General features: G+C 47.1%; 1 protein-coding gene across 2 annotated transcripts in view; it reads left to right on the forward strand.

Annotated features, from left to right (window-relative positions):
* The window catches only part of si:zfos-2326c3.2 (mitogen-activated protein kinase kinase kinase kinase 4), a 335,482-nt gene that overhangs the window by 207,984 nt on the left and 107,836 nt on the right, over positions 1–19,662 (forward strand). For both annotated transcript variants that reach the window (XM_038775018.1, XM_038775019.1), the window contains exons 15-16: positions 12,071–12,190; positions 18,479–18,552. In XM_038775018.1, the coding sequence (XP_038630946.1) occupies positions 12,071–12,190; positions 18,479–18,552 (194 nt within the window). The remainder of the gene's footprint in view (positions 1–12,070; positions 12,191–18,478; positions 18,553–19,662) is intronic.

The raw sequence follows: 19,662 nt of genomic DNA on the forward strand, positions 1-19,662 counted from the left end.
ATTCTCCTGTACCTGGCGGGGCGGGGGGGTCCTGGCAGAACGGAGTGCCGTGAACCACTCCGGCGTCAGCCAGCCCCAAAGGTGTGGAATCCTCCGCACCTTCAGGGGCTAGGCAGGCGCCGGAGTGGTTTGCACCCCGCCGGCTGGTGTGGTAGGCCTTTGGCGCTGCGCCAGCCAGGGCCGAAGGGACTCCGCCGGCCGGCGAGAGTCAGCACATGCGGGGGAGCATCAGCGGCTGCTGACGTCATCCCCACGCATGCGCAGGGCGGGGGTCACCTACGCATCGGCCATCGCGGAGGCTGACATGGCCGACGCGTAGGAAAAGAGTGCCCCCACGGCACAGGCCCGCCCGCGGATCGGTGGGCCCCGATCACGGGCCAGCCACGGTGGGGGCACGCCCTGGGGCCAGATCGCCCCGTGCCCCCCACCCCAGGACCCTGGAGCCCACCCACGCCGCCAGGTCCCGCCGGTAAGGACCTAGTCTGATCCACGCCAGCGGGACTGACAATGAACCAGCGGGACTTCGGCCCATCGCGGGCCGGAGAATCACCAGGGGGGGCCGCTGCAAGCGGCAGCCGACTGGCGCGGCGCAATTCCCGCCCCCGCCGAATCTCCAGTGCCGGGGAATTCGGCAGACGGCGGGGGCGGGATTCACGCCATGGATACAAAGAAGGCATGTAATTTGAAATGGGAAGTCAAAACTTAAGAGCAATGAACATTGATCCTGTAAAAATATGAAGAAAAGAGGTAAGGCATCAAAGAGGGAAAATAAAATGAGTAAGAGGGAATTAGAGGGGCAAACAGGATCAGGAGGAAGAGACTTGGACCCAACTCTTAAGTAGCTCAGTGCACTGTCCCCTCTTAGGGCAGCACGACAGCATTATGGATAGCACAATTACTTCACAGCTCCAGGGTCCCAGGTTCGATTCCGGCTTGGGTCACTGTCTGTGCGGAGTCTGCACATCCTCCCCGTGTGTGTGTGTGGGTTTCCTCCGGGTGCTCCGGTTTCCTCCCACAGTCCAAAGATGTGCAGGTTAGGTGGATTGGCCATGATAAATTGCTCTTAGTGTCCAAAATTGCCCTTAGTGTTGGGTGGGGTTACTGGGTTATGGGGATAGGGTGGAGGTGTTGACCTTGGGTAAAGTGCTCTTTCCAAGAGCCGGTGCAGACTCGATGGGCCGAATGGCCTCCTTCTGCACTGTAAATTCTATGAAAAAATGAAATCTATAGCAAGTTAATTCTTCACGAAAGGCAAGAACCTAAAGAGAAAAACAAAAATGCTGCTTTCAATGATACCATTGTGTTGGAATAAAACATTTTGTCTCATGTTTATTCCATGTTACTGGCCAGGTGCCAGAATACAAGAACTCAGGGGCACATATTGCTAGGCACCTATCAAAGCTCCAAATTGAATTGGCACCTGTCTAAGTGTACAGGCTGATTTCATGGCCGGGATTATCCGGCCTCCCAGCCCTGTGTTTCTTGGCAACAGGAGGCGGCGCGCCATTTGCTGGCGGCAGCAGGGAATGCGGCCGTCAGCGAACAGACGACCGAGAATTCCAGCCCATCTGTCACTTCTTCCATCGTTGACACCCAATCAGCACCAGGGGCTACGGGACGCCCCTGTGTATAATGGGCATCTGGCTTCACTCGGCCACGTAGAATCCAATATTGGACAGCAGCAGTGGTTGGGCGTTCTCCTGCACCCGTGATAGCTAGCCCAAAACTTGAAAGGAAACCATCCCCAAGCGAAGCTCTCCTGACCTGCAGATAGGTGCTGATGTGAAAATGTCAGCGTCTTTTTAGATCTGCCTGCTAGGATCGAAGCAATTACAGCGCAGAAGGAGGCCATTTGGCCCATTGCACCAGTGCTGGTTCTAACTCTTCAACTGGAGCACACCACTGCAACCCCAATCCCCTCTTCAATCCTTTAATATTCTTCCTTTGCCTCAAAAGCCATTTGTGCTTTATGACAATCTTTAAAACAAATTTGAGAGCTTCCAAAGCAGTCAAGGGAACCTCGGCTTGTTCACACTGGTCATATGTATTGGATGACTGGGAACTTTTTGTTAATCCGTTAAGCTTGAATATCCCTATTGAAATCGTTTGATACTGTTAAAGGACAGAAAATGGATGATTTATTTGGAGATACGTTAGTCGGTGAAAGGTTATTGCCCTTGAAACTGAGAAAAAACAGAACTGCGCAGAAACTGAAACCCCTAAAATGGAGGGCGGTAAGCAAATGCACAACCCTGTACCATACTGGGTAAAAATAAACCCGAGGCATTTTTATCCACTCCCAAACTAGTCATTTGTCAGCTTGGATACACAAATCACGGGCCCAGTGCATGCTTGAAGCAGCCAGCCCTCTTGTTGTTCTGCGCATTTGGAACCCAATTCTAGGGATAACCTGCAACAAAGAAGGGTTTTAAGAACATAAGAACTAGGAGCAGGAGTAGGCCATGTGGCCCCTCGAGCCTGCTCCGCCATTCAATGAGATCATGGCTGATATTTTGTGGACTCAGCCCCATTTTCCGGCCCGAACACCATAACACTTAATCCCTTTATTCTTCAAAAAACTATCTATCTTTATCTTAAAAACATTCAATGAAGGAGCCTCAACTGCTTCACTGGGCAAGGAATTCCATAGATTCACAACCCTTTGGGTGAAGAAGTTCCTCCTAAACGCAGTCCTAAATCTATTTCTCCTTATTATGAGGCTTATTTTGTGCTCCTCTGCATCACCACCCACGCTCCTGAGCTCCCAGGCCATTTCACTTTGCAAGGTTATAATAAAATAACCTTTCCTTCCCGATTATCTCTGACACTGTACAGCAAAAGCAGTTGAAGAGATTGAACTGCTATCGACCCAGCGCCATTTCAGTTACATGCGGAGATTTCCCCAACAATAATGAAAGAGAAATCAGATCGGGATAGGTTTTCCTGAAGGAAAATCATGCAGCGGAGGAAGACATTACAGAGCAATGGGTGGAAAGATAATGAGAAAAGGGTTGGGTGGGGCGGAAGAGGGTTAAGTGATCGTGGCGTGGAGAGAATCAAAAATGAAAGCAGAGTTAAGAAGGGAAATGGGACACACGCAAGACAGAATAATTAAGGCCTGTGCTTTGCGAAAACCACAAGAACAAATTAGAACCCGCCTCAGCACGTTGAGAGGATATAATCCTTAACAAGGAGCTGTGAGCTCAATTCCTCATATCATACAAGATAATTGGCGAAAGAGTCAGAAATAAATAAGAAGAAATTTATGCAGTCAGTTCTGATGACCTGGAATGCGCTGCCTGAAAGAGTAATGGAAGAAGATTCTACAGTAAGATTCAAAAGGAAATTGGTTACATACTTGAAAGTAAACATTGACAGGACAGTGGGGAAAGAGAGTGGGACTAATTGAACAACTCTTTCACAGAGCTGGCACAGCTAAGCATGGTGAGAAAAATAGCTTCCTTTCATGCTGTGTCATGTTTTTCTGCCTTCTTAATTGCCTTTGTATCCTGTTTATAACATGAAGATCAGAAATATTCACGCCCTTCCACGGGCTATATTTTGTAGGGCATTGTGTTTGCCCCCACCCATCGGGGAGAGTGGGTGGAAGAGTACCTCTGATGGGCCCAGGGAACCCATAAAGGAGGAAACCCCTCCCACCCCTTGCTTGACACCAGCTCACGCAGCTTAAGCCGTCGGGATTCCAGCGTGTGATTCCCCTTGTGAATAGAATTCCTGTAGGAGTGGGGTGAGAGCCTCAAATGGCCATTAATTGGCCACCTGGGCCTAACTCAATAGGCCTCCCCCAGTCCCTGTAAGATTTCAGGCAGGTCACGGAGAGACAGCAGGAGATCCACCCACTGGATCTTACGTACACGCCATCTACCGTCACACCCGCCAGTGAGCAGCATAAAATGCAGCCCCATCTGTGGTCTAATCAATGGTCTATACACAGTTAGCATAACCTCACTGCTTTTCAATTCCAATTGTATTCTTTGAGAAATGAACCCCTTGTGCTTGACTTGCTGTTTTTTATGACCTTATTTAGTGGTGCTTTCAAACTTTGAAACTGTACTTCCAATTCCTGAATCCAAATTGTCTATCTAATTGGTGAATAACATCGGTCGTAGCATTGATTGTTGGGTACCAGATCCCGTCATCTGCCATTCTGCATAAATACCTCTAATCTTTTTTTTACTGTAATCCCTTTTCAATTTTGTTGCCTGGGTTCCATTTATTCTCCTATTTGTTCCACAGATACATAAAAACATAGAAAAGAGGAGCAGGACGAGGCCATTCGGCCCTTCGAGCCTGCTCCACCATTCAGCCCTTCGAGCCTGCTCCGCCATTCAATGTAGCCATGGCTGGTCCTCTATCACAAAGCCATATTCTTGCAAACTCCCCATACTGCTTGATGCCTTTAGAATCTAGAAATACATTTGTTTCTTTCTTGAATACGTTCAGTGACTTGGCCTTCACAACCTGATGTGGTAGAAAATGCTCTCCTCATCACAGTTCTTAAATGGCCTACCTCATTTTCTAAGACCGTGATTCAAACAAGGGAAAACATCATCCCTACATCCAGTCTGCCCAGCCCTGTCAGAATTTTAGACATTTCAATTAGATCCCATCTCATTCTTTTGAACTTCAGTGAATACAAGTCGCGTTGATCCAATCATTGCTGAATCCCCCACTATCATCATCCTGGGGGATACCATTGACCAGAAACTGAACTTCACGAGCCATGTCAAAGCTGTGGCGACAAGAACAGGTCGGAGGCCATGAATCTTGTGGTGAATAACTCTTACTCTGTCACTCCAAGGCATGTCCATATCTACAAGTCATACACCAAGAGTGTGATAGAACATCTTCCACTTGCCTGGATGAGTGCAGCTCCAACAACATTCAAGGAGCTCGACACCATCCAGGACAAAGCAGGTCACTTGATTGGTACCCCTTCCACAAACATATACTCGCTCCACCATCGACAAATAGTGGTAGCCTTGTGAACCATCTACAAGATGGACTGCAGGAACTCACCAAGGTTCCTTACACAGCATCTTGCAAACCCATGACCACTGCCATCTAGAAGGACAAGGGCAGCAGATACCTGGGAACACCGCCACTTAGAAGTTCCCCCCCAAGCCATTCACCATCCAGCCTTGGGAATATATGGCTGTTCCTTCACTGTGGCTGGGTTAAACTCATGGAATTCTCTCCTTAACAGCACAATGGGTGTACCTACACCAAGAAGGTAACTAACCACCTCTTTCTCCAGGACAACTAGGGATGGGTAATAACCTTTGGCCTAGTCAGCAGTGTCCACACCCTGTAAAAAATAATTTTTGAATATTTGAAATGTCTTGATTTTAAAATTCTCATCCTTGTTTTCAAATCCCTCCATGTCCTTGCTTCGCCCTACCTCCAGTAAACTCTTCCAGCCCCACAATCGTCTGGGATATCTGAGCTCCTCTAATTCTGGCCTTTTGTGCATCCCTGACTTTATTGCTCCATCACTGCTGGCTGTGTCTTCAGCTGGCTCGATGCCAATCCCTGGAGTTCCTTTCCTACATCTTTCCGCCTCTCAACCTCACTTTACTCCTTGAAGATACTTCTTAAAACCTGTCCCTTTGACCAATGAGTGGCCGTTTGACCTCATGTCTCCTGATGTGGTGAGTGCCATACTTTGTTTTGTAACACCCTTGTGGAGCACCTTAGGCCATTCATATATCAAAGGTGTAATACGCATCTAGGTTGTTGTTGTTCGATCTCTCCAGAATGTCTCCAACATTTCCCAGCGCAGATGGCCCGGGTAAGCCAGCTCTTTCTTGCACTGCCATAGTCAAGGTCAGTCAGAGATACCCCAGGTCAGCAGGAACTAACTCGCCTGTCAACTGTTCCCCCTGCTTCTCCTCAAAGCTACTCCTGAAGGTATAGAAAAAAAGTGGCAGATAATGAATAAAGGCTGATGAAGGATGGTGGGGAAGTGAGATTAGTTGCGTTCTGCTGTCTTAAGGATGCAGGTTAGGTTAATTGACCCTGCTAAATTGTCCAAAGGTTAGGTGGGGGTAAGGTGGGAGATTGGGCTGGGTAGGGTGCTCTTTAGGAGCAGACTTGATGGGCCGAATGGTCTACTTCTGCACTGTAAGGATTCTATCCTTCATTAATTCTATACTGAGTACAAGTTTGAAGAGAAATTATCAAAGTCTAAATAAAATTATGTCTTATTCCACATGAATTTCTAATAGGGTGGCAGAATTCTCTTAACTTTCTTCATTGGGAACTTTGGCTCCAAAAAACGGTGGGCTATTTCCGGCAGACAGGACTGGGGAAGACACCTATCTGTTGAGGAAGAGCTATCTATGGGTAGATGCATGGGAATCTCGCCATTAACTATAAACTTCAATGGAAAGAACCCAGATGGGTGTCTGTTCTCCTGCTCACCCTGGGACCCCACCCCGCCCCAGACTCCCACCACCGACTTTAATGGTTCTCACAAACTGCCATCTAACCTCGTACTGCACTAAATGGAAGGAACCAGATACCTTTCCTTTTAGCCAAGGGTATCACAGATCTTCCGCCTCCAATGGACCTTGATTGGAGCAGCAGTGGAAAGTAAGACAAATGGAGAGCCTCCAGTACCAGCCTCCTGGGATCCTTTGTGACACTGTACAAGAGTTGAAAATAATAGAGATAAATAAGGAGCCTTGGTTCAATGGAGCCTAAATTGAACCAAGTTCATTGAAGTAAACCCACACCAATCCAATAAAATCAATCTTCTCACCATCAGCAATATGCAAAATCAATCACTTCTATCTTCCGCTTTGCAGTTACAAAATAAAACTCCGTTCATGAAAGCCTGTAATTAATTTTGCCCAGTTGTGGTGTGCGATCAACGTGACAGATCTTTGCAAAGATGGGGACCTTGATTTGCATTTGTCTCAATTTTTAGTTAATTAAGGGCAAAGTCCACAGAGGCTCCATGATGAGATAGGATACAATTGGGATTCTAAAGGGATGTGTAATTATGTTAACTTTGTTTCTCTGTTTTGCAAGCAAAAGGTTGTGCCCTCAGCCTAGAGAAGGCGCATTCTGCTTGGAAGGCAATCTTGCGACATTTCAAGTTAACAATCCTTTGAGAACTGAGTTGTCTTTTCAGATTACAGAGTAATGTATTATGTAGCAGTAATGGTGCCTCTCAGTAGCATTTCCATTTATTGGCGAGGTTGGCCCAGTGCTCTTAATTTAATTTTCTTTTGATTAGAAATTTGGAACTCTACTTCACAGGCAAAACTCTCACAATTGTTAATTCAATCTGAAATCGATAGGCTTTTACTAATCAAAGGGATTAAGCGATTATACGGCAAAGGCAAGCCTATGGAGTTAGATCACAGATTATCTACGATCCCATTGAATGGAGGAACAGAGTTGAGTGACTCAGTGGTCTCCTCCTGTCCCCAGGTTCCTATGATCTCTTCCCCACACTCCCACTATTACTCACTGTTCAAAGAGAAAACTGGTTAGCTCATGATTTGTATTCCGTCATCTCCTGTGATCTGCTGATTGTGAATTGCTCAACATTTTGTTCTCTCCTCATGGAATGCCTACATTGAGTTCCAACGCAGCAGAGCCACACCATTTTAAAAGTGGAGGTTAAAAAAAACCATACTAAGTGCAAAAAAAATCCCTATTATTGTCATAGGAGGCTTACATTAACACCGCACTGACGTTACTGTGAAAATCCCCTGGTCGCCACACTCCGGCGCCTGTTCGGGTTCACGGAGGGAGAATTCAGAATGTCCAATTCACCTAACAAGCACGTTTTTCGGGACTTGTGGGAGGAAAGTGGAGCACCCGGAGGAAACCCACGCAGACACAGGGGTACGTGCAGACTCCGCACAGACAGTGACCCAAGCTGGGAATCGAACCTGGGACCCTGGCGGTGTGAAGCAACAGTGCTAACTGCTGTGCTACCGTAGAGGTGTTTTTTTTCTGGAGAGTATCCAAGAATGGAGACCACAATTGGAGTGCTACGCATTCCAATGCATATTTTATTTTAATTTGTAACTGTAAAGAGGAAGATAGAAGTGATTGATTTTGCATATTGCTGATGGCGAGAAGATTGATTTTATTGGATTGATGTGGGCTTACTTCAATGAACTTGGTTCAATTTAGGCTCCATTGAACCAAGGCTCCTTGTTTATCTTTATTATTTTCAACTCTTGTACATTGTCACAAAGGATCCCAGGGCAGCATGGTAGCACAATGGTTAGCACAGTTGCTTCACAGCGCCAGGGTCTCTGGTTCGATTCCCGGCTTGGGTCGCTGTCTGTGCGGAGTCTGCACGTTCTCCCCGTCTCTGTGTGGGTTTCCTCCGGGTGCTCCGGTTTCCTCCCACAAGTCCCGAAATACCTGCTGTTAGGTAATGTGGACATTCTGAATCCTCCCTCTGTACCCGAACAGGTGCCGGAGCATGGTGACTAGGGGCTTTTCACAGTAACTTCATTGCAGTGTTAATGTAAGCCTGCTTGTGACACTAATAAAGATTATTATTAGGGACAGTGACAAATCAAAATTTCCTTGTCGATCCTAAGTTAACCCTTTGAATTCTGTGCATGCTCTTTGCACATTTCCAAGTGATGTTTAGTTCCTGATGTTTCGCTCCAACAAAGCTGGCTCCACGTCTGAAGATGCTAAAGTGGAACTAGAGAAGCGCACAGAGCCTTTTAACATTCTGCAAGTCTGAATGAAGTTGGTCAATTAAATAAAAGACTGCAAACTTAGTGCGCTGCTGATAGAGGGATGCAAAGACAAATTCAATGGGCCAAAGCACTTCCTACTTCCTTGTCTACTGTATCAGTTAAGAGGACAATCCTGATCCAAACATAATGCCCCTGAGACTTATTTAATTTGTATGCTGAACATGTTGAATATGATGTGGAGATGCCGGCATTGGACTGGGGTGAGCACAGTAAGAAGTCTTACAACACCAGGTTAAAGTCCAACAGGTTTGTTTCAAACACGAGCTTTCAGAGCACTGCTCCTTCCTCAGGTGAATGAAGAGGTAGGTTCCAGAAACATACCTCTTCATTCACCTGAGGAAGGAGCAGCGCTCCGAAAGCTAGTGATTTGAAACAAACCTGTTGGACTTTAACCTGGTGTTGTAAGACTTCTTACTATGTTAAATATGGACAGCCTGTTACCGCATTTGACCTGGACACAGCAGCAGGTTCAATCATTTTGGGGTTATTACCTATGGGTGCTTCCTCATCACTTCGATTGAATTGTCCCATGAATGTGCAGGCTGGTGCACACACATTCTTGAATTGCTTGTTGTATAGGTTATTTCAGGAATCTTGATCCAACTGCATGTCTGCCCCAAGCAGCTTTGTTCCGAACCTGGGGCAATTTCCTGAAAACAGGAATTAACTACATTTATCACAGTGGCGCAGAGCAGCTGCCACAACCCTCCAAACAAATGCTGATAACTCACTGTGAGACCTTCACGGCAAACTAAATAACATTTTTAAAAAATAATTTTGAAGAAGCCATTTTATTTTAAAGTGACGAGAATTCCAAGTCAGAGGAGTTAGAAATAACAAATCTGATTTGCTGCAGCCACTTTTACTTTGTAAGGCCACTGTTATTTTGGAGAAAGGATTAGGCTTAAGTGGCATCTGTTGTAAACGGAATATTTAAAATAATTAAAACATCAATACTTGGATTTATAAAACTCTTTTCATGACTTCCGGATGTTCCCAAAGTGTTTTGCAGTCGAAGTATTTAAAAGTATAGTCACCTTTTGTAATGTAGGAAACATTTATTTAATGGCGGGTAGCGTTATGCCAAGCATCTGTACAACTGAATACCCAAGTGCAGTCGCCGCCCAGCCATGAAGGGCTGTATGGCATTCTTCTGCGATTCGTAGAAACATAGCATATAGGAGCAGTAGGAGGCCATTCAGCCCTTCGAGCCTGCCCTGCCATTCATTATGATCCTGGCAGTTCATCCAACTCAATAGCCTGATCACGCCTTCCCCCCCACCCCACCCCATATCCTTTGATCCCCTTCATCAAGATCTTGTGTCATTGGCTTTGTCTGTGTATGCCTTTGTGTAACCTACCTCTTAGCTCACCTGATGAAGGAGCAGTGCTCCAAAAGCTAGTGATTCCAAACACACCTGTTGGACTTTAACCTGGTGTTATAAGACTTCTTACTATTATAGAACTGAATGCCCAAGTGGTTCCCCCCCTTAACCTTTGCTTCTCTCAGGCGAATAATCCCACTTTCTCTGGCGAGAAATTCAAAGTGGGCTGGTTTTATAATGGGCAAACAAAGCACTCTCCCGTCACTGCCCAAACATGAAAGTTATCTCTATTTATTGCCATTAGACTGATAGAGACACAGATGTATCCCCATGAGAGATTGGATTTGGCCCATGGGGTGAAATCAGATGTTGGTTTAATCTTGCTGGGCATCTCTAACACACCTCAGTGGGCAGCAAGGTCACGGAGTGGTTAGCACAGTTGCTTCATGGCTCCAGGGTGCCAGGTTCGAACCCGGCTTGGGTCACTGTCTGTGCGGAGTCTGCACGTTCTCCCTGTGTCTGCGTGGGTTTCCTCCCACGGTCCAGAGATGTGCAGGTTAGGTGGATTGGCCATGCTAAATTGCCCTTCGTGTCCAAAAGGTGTAGGTGGGGGTTACTGGGTTGCGGGGATAGGGTGGAGGTGTGGGCTTGGGTAGGGTGCTCTTTCCAAGGGCCAGTACAGACTCAATGGGCTGAATGGCCTCCTTCTGCACTGTAAATTCTATGATCTCACCTCGAGTCAACAGGGCCGATGGAGAAAAGAGTGCTTTGCTGGACTTTGATCTGGGCAAAGTTAGGTTGAGAGCACAGAAGGAACAACAGGAAAACAGTTTGGTGGTGTTTCTTCAGCCAGAGGCTGGTAAATCTGTGTAAATCTTTACTGCAGAAGGCTGTGGAGGCCAAACCACTGAGTGTGTTTAAGACAGAGATAGATAGGTTCTTGATTAATAAGTGGATCAGGGATTGTGGGGAGAAGGCAGGAGAATGGGGATGAGAAAATATCAGCCATGAGTGAATGGTGGAGCAGGCTCGATGGGCCGAGTGGCCTAGTTCCGCTCCTATGTCTTATGGTGTCTGTCCCAAGGAGGCAGAATTCAAAAGACTGAGATTGAGAGAAAAATAAACTTTTTTTTAATGATGTCTCATGAGAGACGACTGCAACAGTAAATGTTGGAATTCTCAAAGAAGGTGTTAAAGCTCCTGTTCGGTTTGGTAAACACATGCCCAAAAGGTGGTGGAACAGTGGCTGGGATTTTCCACTTCCGTCGAATGTCAGTGGTCTTTTTATTGATTTGCCGCATCCCTCATGGTCAGTCCCACCATGCCGGAACCGTGAAATCCCAGCCCTTGCATCTTCACCCTTTTCCCATTGCGCATTCCCAGTATGGCGGGAATCTGGCTGATCAGCGAAGGAGAATGAGGTTCCTGGACAGCAAGGGAAGGGGACAGGTATAGTTGTGTTTGGCTGTTGGTATTTTCCACAGTCTACCTTCAATGTTCAGAGAAACCTCCGAATGGGAAAAATTGCCACTCCACGGATTGAATATTATGTGCTGCTGGCGGGCATGTTTCCTGGGGAGGGGCGGCGTGGGTGGTGGTGGTGGGGGCGACGGCATGTAAAATGGGGTGGCCGCCCATCCCACCACCTTCCCTCCCATTTCCAAGCTCATCCCCATAATACAGAGAAGGCAGGTGGGTACAGAAATCTGACCACCACACACAAATAAACAATCAGCTAATAGAGCCGCTGATAATAAGTTGCCCAGCCACACCGCAATACGTTTTATTCAAATGTTATCCTGTATTATTCAACCCCATCTTATCTGGGATTTGAATGTTTCAAAAATAAATCACTGTTAACTTTGAGATTTTCAGACTTAATTTTGTTCTCATTGCTAATGAGGGAGTTCACCTTTATTTTTATTTGCTTGCTTTCTGTTTGCTGCTGCACTCGATGTTAACATGAAGATGCCTTTTCCACAGGATCTGAAGCTGAAAGTATATCGAGACCACAGTTCTGTTTCCCTCACCGATATGGTCCTGATTCCAACATCCCCTGGACAAGATGAAGTGTTTTGGGACAATGAAGAGTCACCTCCCAAGGTACGGTTATTGAAACACCTCCTACTTTGCTGCTCGAAGGTCCGTGTCATTCTCGGCCTAACGCTGAGAGTTTATTTGCTCTTTTGTCTGTGCTGTGGAGTTTGTCAGCTCCATTGTAAGCTTACTTGGAGCCAACTCTCTCTGGCTGTTCGATGATGCCGCAAACTACATGTGAATGTGCACGTGTGCAGTGCATGGCATTCTCCCCTGCAGTTTATTAGCATGCATGGGAGTCTGTTGTAAAACCGCTGAAGCGGAAAGTTTCTCTGCTGCACATCATGGAAACAAGATGCATTACCATGTTCTCCCTTGTATATTTTGCCGCAAACGTCAGTCACTTTTAAAGGGACTTTGCCACAAACCCATGCTGTTAGCTCGGGAACAGCGACAGGGAATTTAGTTTCTCAGAGATAAATCTAGTTTCCCTAAAAGGCACTGTTACAATTCATGAACTTGGTCTCAACATTAAAGGTATTCTGTCTATGCACAGGAGTCCCCATGTCTATGACAGTGTTTTCCATTTTGATGGAGTTATATTTGTATACAAAGCATTGCCACACACCATGAGCTGGATGATACACTGGAGGTTGGGCTTCCTGCTTCCTAATATTTAGGGATGGGCCCGCCTCCGCTTGGCTGGCTCGTCCCACTTTGCTTTACGGGCGACAGCCTTTTAATTAACATCAAGTAGTACTTTTGCCCTTCTCCAGGATTGGCCGGCAGCTTTGCGCCATGTCAGGATCAGTGGCCACTACTGGCATTGCAGGAGGCCCGGGAGGAAGAGGAGAACCATGGATGCCCCCAAACCCAGATAAACGTGGATCTCACCAAGCTAGCTTGGCAGGCCATAACAAGTGGGTTGGGGGGGGGGGGGGGGCGGTGTGGCATGTTGAACAGGGCTATGGGAGGAGGGTATGATAAAATGCATAAGCAGTCATGTATATAGTGATTTACAAGACCTCCAACCAGCAGGTGGCAGTAGAGAACACCATGTGCCACTGTGTTACCTCGGGGAGTTGGTAGTGAGTCTTCATTGTGGATAGTCACAATTTGTAGTGGCTCATAGTAAATTTATTACAGCTAACCGTTTTTGTTAATATTCTAATAGTTATCGGGCGGAATTCTCCGCTCCCAACGCCGGGTGGGAGAATCGCGGGACGGCTGGGTGACTCACGACACGCCACCCTGGCACCCGCCGCGTTTCTCCCACCCCCCCCCGCTCGCAGAATCGCCGCTCGCCGTATTTCACGGCGACCGCCGATTCTCCGGCCTGGATGGGCCGAGAGGCATGACGTTCCCAACCTGTTCACGCCAGCGGCAATCACACCTGGTCGTTGCCGTTGTGAGCATGGCGGCAAATGTTCATTTGTGGCTTGTGGGGGGCGGAGAGGGGAGTGAGCACCATGGCTGTGCTCGAGAGGAGACTGGCCTGCGATCGGTACCCACCGATCATCGGGCCGGCGTCTCCAAGCGATGCACTCTTTCCCCTACACTGCCCTGCAAGATCAAGCCGCCACGTCTTGCGGGGTAGCGGAGGGGAAGACGGCAACCGCGCATGCGCGGGTTGGAGCCGGCAGCCGTCGTGACGTCAGCCACGCATGCGTGGGTTGGAGCCGGCCAACCTGCGCATGCGCGGCTGACATCAGTTACGCGCCGCCGTCACGTCATTCTCAGCGCGCCGCCTTGACACAAGCGTCAAGGCCCGGCGACTAAGATTTACGGAGCGCCGCTCCTAGCCCCCTGGTGGGGGGGGGGGGGGAGAGGGGGGGGGTGTGAATAGGGTACGAGGAGCGGCCTCCGAGGCTGTCGTGAAACTTGGCCGAGTTCACGACGGCCTTCCCGATGCCACGTGGGAGCGGAGAATTCCGCCCATCTTACCCACAAAATTATGCAACAATAAAAGCTTCAACTAGTTGAAAACTAGATGTTCTTTAGTGCATTTATTCTAACCAGACAAGCACCAGAACGTAACAGAGGGTGGACAAGGTGAGTCTAAAACTGTAGGAGGGGGCACAGGAGACTCGGGAAGGAGGCACTACTGCCTCTTACACCCTTCTCCCTTCACTTTCCACAGGGTTAAACGTTCTGGGCTTCACACTGGGTGAAGGCATCTCCTGCCCCGACACCCACTAAATCAGAGCACCAATGGAATGGGACCCTTAAAAGTAAAGTCGCCATAGTCCCAGATGATCATAGGTTGCTTGAGGGGAAGAGCTGATTGGTGGCAATGTAACCTGAGGATCACCACACCTCCAATGAGGGACAAAGCTGAGAAAGCAGGACCTTCATAAATAACCTCAGCTGGTACGGGGATTGAACCCACGCTGTTGGCCTTAGCTCTGCATCACGAACCTGCTGTCCAGCCAGCTGAACTAAACCGACAGCCCACTTATAGGCCTCAATTCAGCCAGAGTCAGGCAGCCCACCTGATGCATCCCCCGCCGCCTGTAAAATTGTGGTAGGGCAGGACGCCACATCCTAATTTCCAGGCCCACCCACCTATTTTCCCACATATGGGTGGCCCATGAAATGCAGCACCGTTGTTGGCTGAACTTCATTTAGTTAAGGATTCAGTAAGGGCGAGACTTCTGCTCAAACCCTTTGGAATTGCTTTCCAAAATTTGGAATGATATCCTGAACTTAAATCCTTTCTTAAATCCGCCTGGATGAGATTTTAACTCCTGTTATTCTAATGAAGTATCTCAGTGTGGCTGGAGTTTCACTGGGCCAAGACTGCCTGGAGAAGTATCGGTTTGTTCTGTCTGCACACCGATATTACTGCTCAAACTGATCAGCAAGCTCAGGAGGTTAAGAGATGCAGCATAAGAACAAAGAACATAGAACAGTACAGCACAGAACAGGCCCTTCGGCCCTCGATGTTGTGCCGAGCAATGATCACCCTACTCAAACCCACGTATCCACCCTATACCCATAACCCTTAACCTTACTTTTAAGGACACTACGGGCAATTTAGCATGGCCAATTCACCTAACCCGCACATCTTTGGACTGTGGGAGGAAACCGGAGCACCCGGAGGAAACCCACGCACACACGGGGAGGACGTGCAGGATCCGCACAGACAGCGACCCAGCCGGGAACCGAACCTGGGACCCTGGAGCTGTGAAGCATTTATGCTAACCACCATGCTACCGTGCTGCCCCAAGTTGAATATCTGCAGAATTTGCTTGCTGATTTACAATGCTCCCCTGTTAGTATCACAGGCATGGTATTTCATTCTCTTGGATGTTCGTTATTTTTAACAATTACTTTGATTCTCCGTTCTTTTACACTGGCGGGATTCTCCAAACCCGCGGCAGTGAATGAGGATTTGGCCGAGCGCCAAATGCTGTGTCCTGGCTGGCAGCTGTTGCGAGCCAGACTCGCAAAGGAGAATCCCACCCAACTTGTTGGATTTTTACATTACATTTCCCATTAAACATGGTGCAGAAAGTTAGGGATTATATTTAACCAGTAACCTTTTAATAACATGACAATTGTTCATAGAAAACCAGTGAACCTAGCTGGTCAATTTCCGTTATTTCATCTCGTCTCTGTAAGTGCTAAATTCTTCTGAGAGAATACAGAGTGTAGGCTTTTCCATTTTTGTCTTACATTTTTGTTGTCTTGTTTTATCTCTCTTAATCCAGAAGCGCAGAATTATTGTGGCACAGAAGGAGGCCATTTGGCCCATCGTGTCTGCACCGGCTCTCCACACGAGCAACATGACTTGGTGCCATTCCTATGCCTTTTCTCCTAACCCCTGCACATTGTTTCTATTCAAATAATCACCTAATGCCCTCTCAAATGTCTCGATTGAACCTGCGTCCACCAAGCTTCCAGGCCGTGCACTTCAGACCCCAACAGCTCGCTGTGTGAAAAGGTTTTTTTTTCTCACATCACATTTGCTTCTTTTGAAAACCACTTTCAATCTGGGCCCTCTCGTTCATAATCCTTTTGCGAGCAGGAACAGTGTTTCCCGATCTACTCCGTTCAGCCTCCTCATGATTCTGTCAAATCTCCTCTTAGCCTTCTTCACTCCAGGGAGAGTAGTCCCAACCTCTCCAATCTATCCTCCTATCTGAAGTTTCTCATCGCTGGAACCATTCTTGTAAACCTCTTCTGCTCCCTCTCCAACGCGTTCACATCCTTCCTATAGTGTGACGCCCAGAACTGTACACAATATTCCAGCTGAGGTCGAACTAGTATCTTGTATAAATTTAGCATAACCCCTTTGCTGTTATACTCCATGCCCTGATTAATAAAGCCAAGGAGGAGGCAGCATGGTGGCACAGTGGTTAGCACTGCTGCCTCACGGCGCCGAGGCCCCAGGTTCGATCCCAGCTCTGGGTCACTGTCCGTGTGGAGTTTGCACATTCTCCCCATGTTTGCGTGGGTTTCGCCCCCACAACCCAAAGATGTGCAGGGTAGGTGGATTGACCACGCTAAATTGCCCCTTAATTGGAAAAAATGAATTTGGCACTCAAAAATAAAGCCAAGGAGATCATACGCTTTATTCAATCTATTTTCCTTTCTGCCTCCTTCTCCTTCTGTCTTCTGTTCCCTTCCGAAACTTAAATCTGATTCAGAAAATAGACTGCAGGTTGCAGTTGGTTCTCAGATTCTCTCTTTCCCTCATTACTGTCAGTATCAGCTCACACCTTTCACTAATTCCCATATGGAAAAACAAATCCGTGATGAAAAGCCTAGCCAATGGCAGGTACAGATTAGTCAAGGCCTAATTGAATCGTGGAGGGACTGAATGGTCTATTGCTATTCCTATGCTCCGAAATACCTGCTTGATTAATTTAATTGGTACTAGCTTTGTAAAATCATGAATGCATTTTGCCAGCAGTGGGGATTATTTACTGTGTTTAAATTGATTGTATTAAAATGTAATCCTGCAGCAGATGGTGTTCTCCTGCATGATAAGTTTAAAAATTTTCCTAATTTCAGGTAGTCCAGTGCTGGTAAATTCTTCCCATGATGTGGAGATGCCGGCGTTGGACTGGGGTGAGCACAGTAAGAAGTCTTACAACACCAGGTTAAAGTCCAACAGGTTTGTTTCAAACACGAGCTTTCGGAGCACGGCTCCTTCTTCAGGTGAATGGAAAGGCTTGTTCCAGAAATGTTTATATAGACACAGTCAGAGATGCCCCGGAATGCGAGCACCTGCAGGCAATCAAATCATCAAAGATGCAGAGAGAGAGGTACGAACGGGATATGGCGCTCGACTCATTGATCGACAGTTCCACCGCGCCACAGCAAAAAACCGCACCGACCTCCTCAGAAGACAAACACGGGACACCACTGACAGAGTACCCTTCGTCGTCCAGTACTTTCCTGGGGCGGAGAAACTACGACATCTTCTTCGCAGCCTCCAACACATCATCAGCGAGGATGGACATCTTGCCAAGGTCATCCCCACACCCCCACTACTGGCCTTCAAACAACCGCGCAACCTCAAACAAACCATTGTTTGCAGCAAATTACCCAGCCTTCAGAACAGCAACCACAACACCACAAAACCCTGCCAGGGTAATCTCTGCAAGACATGCCAGATCATCGACATGGACACCACCATTACACGTGGAAACACCACCCACCAGGTACGCGGCGCATACTCGTGCGACTCGACCAATGTAGTCTACCTCATACGCTGCAGGAAAGGATGTCCCGAAGCGTGGTACATTGGCGAGACCATGCAGACACTGCGACAACGAATAAACGGGCATCGTGCGACTATCAACAGGCAGGACTGTTCCCTTCCAGTTGGGGAACACTTCAGCAGTCAAGGACATTCAGCCTCTGATCTCCGGGTCAGCATTCTACAAGGAGGCCTTCAGGAGACGCGACAACGCAAAATTGCTGAGCAAAAACTTATAGCTAAGTTCCGCACGCATGAATGCGGACTCAACCGGGATCTGGGATTCATGTCGCATTACATTCGGCCCCCACCAACAAGCCTGGACTTGCAGAGGCCTACCGACTGAACTGGCTTGGGACAATTCACACCTCTTTAACCTGGAGTTACCTCTCTCTCTGCATCTTTGATGATTTGATTGTCTGCAGGTGCTCGCATTCCGGGGCATCTCTGACTGTGTCTATATAAACATTTCTGGAACAAGCCTTTCCATTCACCTGAAGAAGGAGCCGTGCTCCGAAAGCTCGTGTTTGAAACAAACCTGTTGGACTTTAACCTGGTGTTGTAAGACTTCTTACGGTAAATTCTTCGGGGGAGGAGGGCAGTTACTTAAAGAAAATTGACTTCACGTTCTTTTTATTCATAAGGTTCCTGAAAGGACCGTCTCGAAATCTTACAGCAGAGAGCAATTAAACTGCCACAGGCAGAAAAGTACCTCCAGGTTAGTGACGACTGTCTTTTGTATCTAGTCCCAAACAGCCTGGCTACTTCAGAAACTCCACTGTGAACAGTAATTAATGAGGATCAATGATGTACTTAATTACTAGGCTGAATAGATCGAACTGTGACAATTATCTTAAAAATCACAATGTGAAATAGAAAAGGATTTTCGGTTAGAGCTTCCGCAATCTCAGTTGCACTCAAAAGCTAGTCAATAATTACACTGGTTAGGTTACGATTCCAAGTTTCTTTTTTTTTTAAATTTCCAATTAAGGGGCAATTTTGGGGTGGCCAATCCACCTACCCTGCACGTCTTTGCGTTGTGGGGGTAAGACCCACGCAGACGCGGACAGTGACCCAGGGCTGGGATCGAACCTGGGACCTCGGCGCCGTGAGGCAGTAGTGCTAGCCTCTGTGCAACCATGTCGTCAACCAATTCCATATTTCTGATGCAAATCATTTGCATCATCGTATCTTCCATGAGCCTCCGCAATCGGGCAGTGTAATGAAACATAATTGTTTGATGTTCCACTTTCCATTGAGAGGTATTCCGTGATGTGTTGCAGGGTGATAACCTAGTGCAATTTTATCATAGATTATCATAGAATTTACAGTGCAGAAGGAGGCCATTCTGCCCATCGAGTCTGCACCGGCTCTTGGAAAGAGCACCCTAACCAAGGTCAACACCTCCACCCTATCCCCATAACCCAGTAACTCCACCCAACACTAAGGGCAATTTTGGACACTAAGGGCAATTTATCATGGCCAATCCACCTAACCTGCACATCTTTGGACGTATTATAGTATTAGTATTTAGTATTATAGTTGACAGGATTCAGTACTAAAGATAAACATTTTTAATTAGGAAGTCCAGTAACCTGATTAGAAATCACTGAAAATAACTTTAAAAGACTAATTTATCACTTTCATTGATGCACAGTAGTTTGTTTCTCAGTAATTATTTTCTAATGTGGTAAGTCTTTTAAAATGTGTCCATATAGTCTCTGTGCATCTCAGAAAATTTGAAGAATCTTTCCAGATCAATTAGCAGAATCATGCAGTTTTGATTGATTGGTCGTAAGGACAGGATCTGCTCCAATGAATTTAACCT

Source organism: Scyliorhinus canicula, chromosome 17, assembly GCF_902713615.1.
Source record: "Scyliorhinus canicula chromosome 17, sScyCan1.1, whole genome shotgun sequence".
Lineage (NCBI taxonomy): Eukaryota > Metazoa > Chordata > Chondrichthyes > Carcharhiniformes > Scyliorhinidae > Scyliorhinus > Scyliorhinus canicula.